At 47.5% G+C, this 5,000-nt stretch overlaps 2 protein-coding genes across 2 annotated transcripts in view; one reads left to right on the top strand and one right to left on the bottom strand.

The window, feature by feature from the left end:
• Positions 1-691, top strand: part of EMWEY_00022370 (26S proteasome regulatory subunit, putative) — a gene marked incomplete at both ends in the record, with an annotated part of 3,614 nt that extends 2,923 nt beyond the window's left edge. The window contains 3 exons of the mRNA XM_013477899.1: positions 4-97; positions 346-431; positions 641-691. Coding sequence (XP_013333353.1) covers positions 4-97; positions 346-431; positions 641-691 — 231 coding nt within the window. The remainder of the gene's footprint in view (positions 1-3; positions 98-345; positions 432-640) is intronic.
• Positions 692-1,807: 1,116 nt separating this feature from the next.
• The window catches only part of EMWEY_00022360 (hypothetical protein, conserved), a gene marked incomplete at both ends in the record, with an annotated part of 4,184 nt that continues 991 nt past the window's right edge, over positions 1,808-5,000 (bottom strand). Inside the window, 9 exons of the mRNA XM_013477898.1 lie at positions 1,808-1,834; positions 1,972-2,030; positions 2,180-2,298; positions 2,522-2,607; positions 2,858-3,146; positions 3,276-3,345; positions 3,462-3,606; positions 3,895-4,075; positions 4,201-4,936. Of these exons, the coding sequence (XP_013333352.1) occupies positions 1,808-1,834; positions 1,972-2,030; positions 2,180-2,298; positions 2,522-2,607; positions 2,858-3,146; positions 3,276-3,345; positions 3,462-3,606; positions 3,895-4,075; positions 4,201-4,936 (1,712 nt within the window). The remainder of the gene's footprint in view (positions 1,835-1,971; positions 2,031-2,179; positions 2,299-2,521; positions 2,608-2,857; positions 3,147-3,275; positions 3,346-3,461; positions 3,607-3,894; positions 4,076-4,200; positions 4,937-5,000) is intronic.

Genomic DNA, 5,000 nt, shown 5'->3' with positions numbered 1-5,000 from the left:
CAGGAAATATTTAACTTACTGCCTGATACAAGTCGGCCTGAGCTACAAAAAGCGTTTGCTACACAAACTAATGATAGCATGATGACTCTTTATCTTGGTATAATTAGGGTTTAGGGTTTAGGGTTTAGGGTTTAGGGTTTAGGGTTTAAGGGTGGGTTATGGGGAGAGGAGGGTATATTGTCTGATAGAGTTTATCTGGTCGTTGAAGGCTGAGGGTTTGGTGTTTAGGGTTTAGGGTTTAGGGTTTATGAGGTTTAAGGGTTTTAAGTGTGCCTCTTTAGGGCTTAGGGTTTGAGGGTTTAGGGTTTAGGGTTTAGGGTTTAGGGTTTAGGGTTTGTGGTGCAGCAACTGTAGTTCGTTCGGTGTTGGCTTTGCATAATTTAATTGACAATAAAATTCAAAACAAGAGAGATGCAGAGCAAAAGGAAAAGGTAGGGTTTAGGGTTTAGGGTTTAGGGTTTAGGGTTTGCTAGTTGTATATATACTGTTTTGCCGTGTCTCCTCCCTCTTTGCATTTCTTGCTGCCTTCTGTGTTTCGAGGGTTTAGGGTTTAGGGTTTAGTGTCTTATCTTCTTCACGTCTTCTTCTTCTTCTAGGGTTTAGGGTTTAGGGTTTAGGGTTTATTCTTTTTTCCTTGTAGGAGGCAACAAAGGCAGAAGAAGAAAAGCAGAAAAAGGCAGTGGAGGCATAAGCGTGTGCATGCAGTGAAAAGCCCCATAGCTGCTGCTGCTGCTGCAACAGCAGCAGCAACAGCAGCACCAGCAGCAATAGGAAACAACCAAAGGCTGCTGCTGCTCTTGCAGCAGCAGTTTGCTGACGCAGCGGATTCACCCCGCTGCTGTTGCTGCTGTTGCAGCAGCAGGTTGCTGCAGAAGGGAATTCTGCTGCTGCTGTTGCCGCAGCAATTTGCTGCAGCAGCGAATTTAGCTGCTGTTGCTGCTGCTGTTGCTGCTGCTAGCAGCAGCAGGACAATGAAGGCAAAAGAACTCCATTACGGAGGACGGCGTCTGCATGCTGCTGCTGCTGTAGCAGCAGCAGCTGCAGCAGCTGCTGCAGCCGCAGCAGCAGCAATTAAACAAACACAGTTAGCTGCGCTGCTGCAGCAAAGCAGCAGCGGCAGTCTCTTAGTCATGCAACAACCAAACCTGCAGCAGCAGCAACAGCAGCAGCAGCAGCAGCAGCAGCAGCAGCAGCAACTGTATTTGTCACTAACCCTAGACCCTAGACATCTCTAAACGTCTCTCAATGTGTTTGCCCAAACCCTAAACCCTAAACCCTAAAACCGCCCAAACCCTAAACCCTAAACCCTCTAAAAAAAAAACCCAAACCCTAAACCCTAACCCCCCCATCCAAACCCTAAACCCTAAACCCTAACCCCTCCCCAACTCCAAACCCTAAACCCTAATTAAAAAAAAAAAAAAAAAAAGGTGTATACCTGTAGATTTTTGAGTATAAAGTCTTGTGAGGATGCAAGAGGAGGAGAATTAAAAGTAGCACAACATTGTGAGCTTCCTCTTAAGAAATCCCCATCTACTGTTAATGCATAATGCCCTCCTCCCCCTACTGCTATCATTTCTCCATCGGTAAAACAGAAGAAAGCATTACTGCTGCTCCATGTATATACATGAATTGTCTAAAAAAAAAAATTAAAAAAAAAAAAAATTTGAAAAAAAAAATTTCCTAAACCCTAAACCCTAAACCCTAAACCCTAAACCCTAAACCCTAAACCCTAGAAAAATATTAAAAAATAAAAAATTCGAAAAAATCAACAATCATTATAAAAAAGAATTAAAATAATAAAAAAATATTAAACACTAAAAATTAACACTAAACCCTAAAAAAAAACCCTAAACCCTAGGAATAAACCCTAAACCCTTAAAACATTCTCCAATTAAAAATACTACCACAACACAACCAACAATACCCTAAACCCTAAACCCTAAACCCTAAACCCTAAACCCTAAAACTTACAGGATTCTCCGCTGGCTGTTTCCCATCAGGGCCCTTATACGTGAAGACGAAAGTATCCGCTGCGGACAAACCCTAAACCCTAAACCCTAAACCCTAAACCCTAGAAAAAGAAGAAAACAAGCTATAGAATTTGTTTTACCTCAGGATTTTGGATTTACTATCTATTTAGGGTTTAGGGTTTATCTAGGGTTTAGGGTTTAGGGTTTACCGGATCCATAATACTTATAAGACTTATGAAATTCTTCAGTAAATGCACCAAAGACAACTCCTTCTGAATCTTCTACTGCTATAATACAACCCCCTGAATGAGATACACGTCTGAAGAACCTGCAGCAGCAGCAGCAGCAGCAGCAGCAGCAGCAGCAGCAACAGCAGCAGCACTAGTAGTTGTAGTGGTAGTTTGTAAAGTAGGTGGCAGATGATTATAGCTGCAGCAGCAACTCTTGAGCAGCTGCAGCAACAGCAGGCTATGCAGCGTCATACTGCAGCAACAGCAGCAAGACCACCAGCAGCAGCAGCAGCAGCAGCAGCAGCAGCAGCAGCAGCTTACGTCTGGAAGGAGACACCATGTAGCTTAAGACAGAAGCCAAGCTCCCATCTCTTAAGAGAAAGCATAAGAGGTAAATGCATGCATATCTGCGTATACACCGCAAAACCCTAACAAACCCTTTGCTGCAGCAGCAGCAGCAACAGCAACAGCAGCAGCAACAGCAACAGCAGAAAGGGGCTACAACAGGCAGTTTGCTGCTTCTGCTGCAGCAGCAAACCGTCTTCTAGCAGCAGCGCAAACATAGCAGCTTCCTACAGTAGTGCTCTAGCAGCACTACCAACAGCAGCAGCAGCAACAGCAGCAGCAACAGCAGCAGCAACAGCAGCAGCAGCAGACCTGTGCAGCAATATGTGGTGTAACAAACTCTGCTGCTCCTGGTGGTCTTTCTATGATTGGTGCAGCAGCAGCATCATCAGCAGCAAGCATAGAGAAGCAGCGGGGGCCCTTCATCTCTTCTTGCTGCGGTGCAGCAGCAACTGCTGCTGCTGCTCCTCCTCCTCCTCCTGTACCCTCATCATCTAACCAAAAATCTACTTGCTGCTGCTGCTGCTGCTGCTGCAGCTGATTATGCTGCTGCTGCTGCATGTCCTCCTCCTCGAACCCCCAGCTACCGTAAGGAGTCGAACTGTATACAACACAACAAACCCTAAACCCTAAACCCTAAACCCTCAACAGCAGCAGAACTTCTATGTAGGGGAGATATACTGTTTATAACTATATAATTAGGGTTTAGGGTTTAGGGTTTAGGGTTTACGATTTGGCCTGCATCATCGTCATCTCTGCTGATCGATCCAACGCCTCTTCCCAAGCATTTACAACAGCATCTGTGCACAAACCCTAAACCCTAAACCCTAAACCCTAAACCCTAAACCCTAGATAGGAGATACAAAACTCTAGAGGCTCAACCCTAAACCCTAAACCCTAAACCCTAAACCCTCACTTGACGAGCAAGGCACCATTGTACAGTTGCGAATAGAGCGACGGCGCTCGTGCTGCTGCTGCTGGTGCTGCTGCTGCTGCTCTCCCTCCTCTCCTTCCTCCTCTTCTTCTTCCTCTTCCTCCTCTTCTTCTTCATCTTCTGATTGCTGCGAAGCGCAACAACACAGAAGCACAATCCCGCTGCTGTTGCTCCTGCTGCTGCTGTTGCTGCTGTTGTTGTTGCTGCTGCTGCTGCTGTCCTTGCAGCAGCAGCAGCAGCAGCACCGTTAGCCCCCCTCTTATCCCGCGGCGAAACAGCCAACAGCAGCAGCACCACCACGACCACCACCACCACCACGACGACCACCACCAACAGCAGCAACAGCAACAGCAGCAGCAGCAACAGCAGCAGCAGCAGCAGCAGCAGCAGCAGCAGCAGCAGCAGCAGGACGTACCCATGCATCTACTCTATCAATTAATTGTCTTGTAAATGCGTTTGCCTCCGATCGATTTAAAAATCCAAAAAGAACAAAAAGACGACGACTGTCGCTTGCTGCTGCTGCTGCTGCTGCTGCTGCATAGCTGCTGCTGCTGCTGCTGCTGCTGCTGCTGCTACCACTGCTGCTACGTCTTCTCCTGTAATATAATAATATATAAACATATATATTATTATTTACACCTAAACCCTAAACCCTAAACCCTAAACCCTAAACCCTAAACCCTAAACCCTAAACCCTAGCTACAGATATGTATAGACTTACTCTCCATGACTTGTTTGCTGCACCTTAACTGGAGACAGTTGCAGTTGCTGCAGTTGCTGCTGCTGCTGCTGCAGTTGCTGCTGCAGCAACTGCTGCTGCTGCTGCTGCTGCTGCTGCTGCTGCTGCCTAGTATCTGGGGAAGGAGACACATCATGAGGACTCGAGTGTCTCCATGCCTTTAGCCATTCACCAATCGATCCTCTCCTCTGCGGAGACAACTTTTGCTGCTGCTGCTGCTGCTGAGCAGCTGCAGCAGCAGCAGCTGCTGCTGCTGCAGCAGCTGCAGCTGCTGCAGAGCCTGTGAGGAACTCGTCGTCACGCGGGGAGAATAGAAGAGATCCTCCTCCTCCTCCTGCTGAGTCCCTCTTTCTTCCTCGCCGCTGCTGCTGCTGCTGCTGCTGCTGCTGCTCTGAGGGAGGAGTCTGCTGCTCTGCTCCTAATGTGCGCAGCAGCAGCTGCAGATAAGAGGGTGGCTCTGCTGCTGCTGCTGCAGCAGCAGCAGCATCTAGATAGCTACATGTAGCAGTAGTATTACTACGTTTAGCTGCTGCTGTAACTGCTGCTGCTGCTGTTGCTGCTGCTGCTGGTTCTGCTGCAGCAGCAGCAGCAACTAAATCATCAAGAGGAGGAGCCATAACGCATGCACACTCTATTATATCCCTGAGGTGTATGTACACCTCAGGTATCTGTCCGCTCTTACTTATTGACTCATTAGCAGCAACATTCGAGGGAGGGCCTGCAGCAGCAGCAGCAGCAGCAACAGCAGCAACAGCAGCAGCAGCAAGATTAGCAGCAAACAT

The sequence above is a fragment of the Eimeria maxima genome, genomic scaffold (genome assembly GCF_000499605.1).
Source record: "Eimeria maxima Weybridge genomic scaffold, Emw_scaff218, whole genome shotgun sequence".
Taxonomy (NCBI): domain Eukaryota; phylum Apicomplexa; class Conoidasida; order Eucoccidiorida; family Eimeriidae; genus Eimeria; species Eimeria maxima.
The sequence above is the reverse complement of the archived record's forward strand: the minus strand, read 5'-3'. Positions and strand labels throughout refer to the sequence as shown.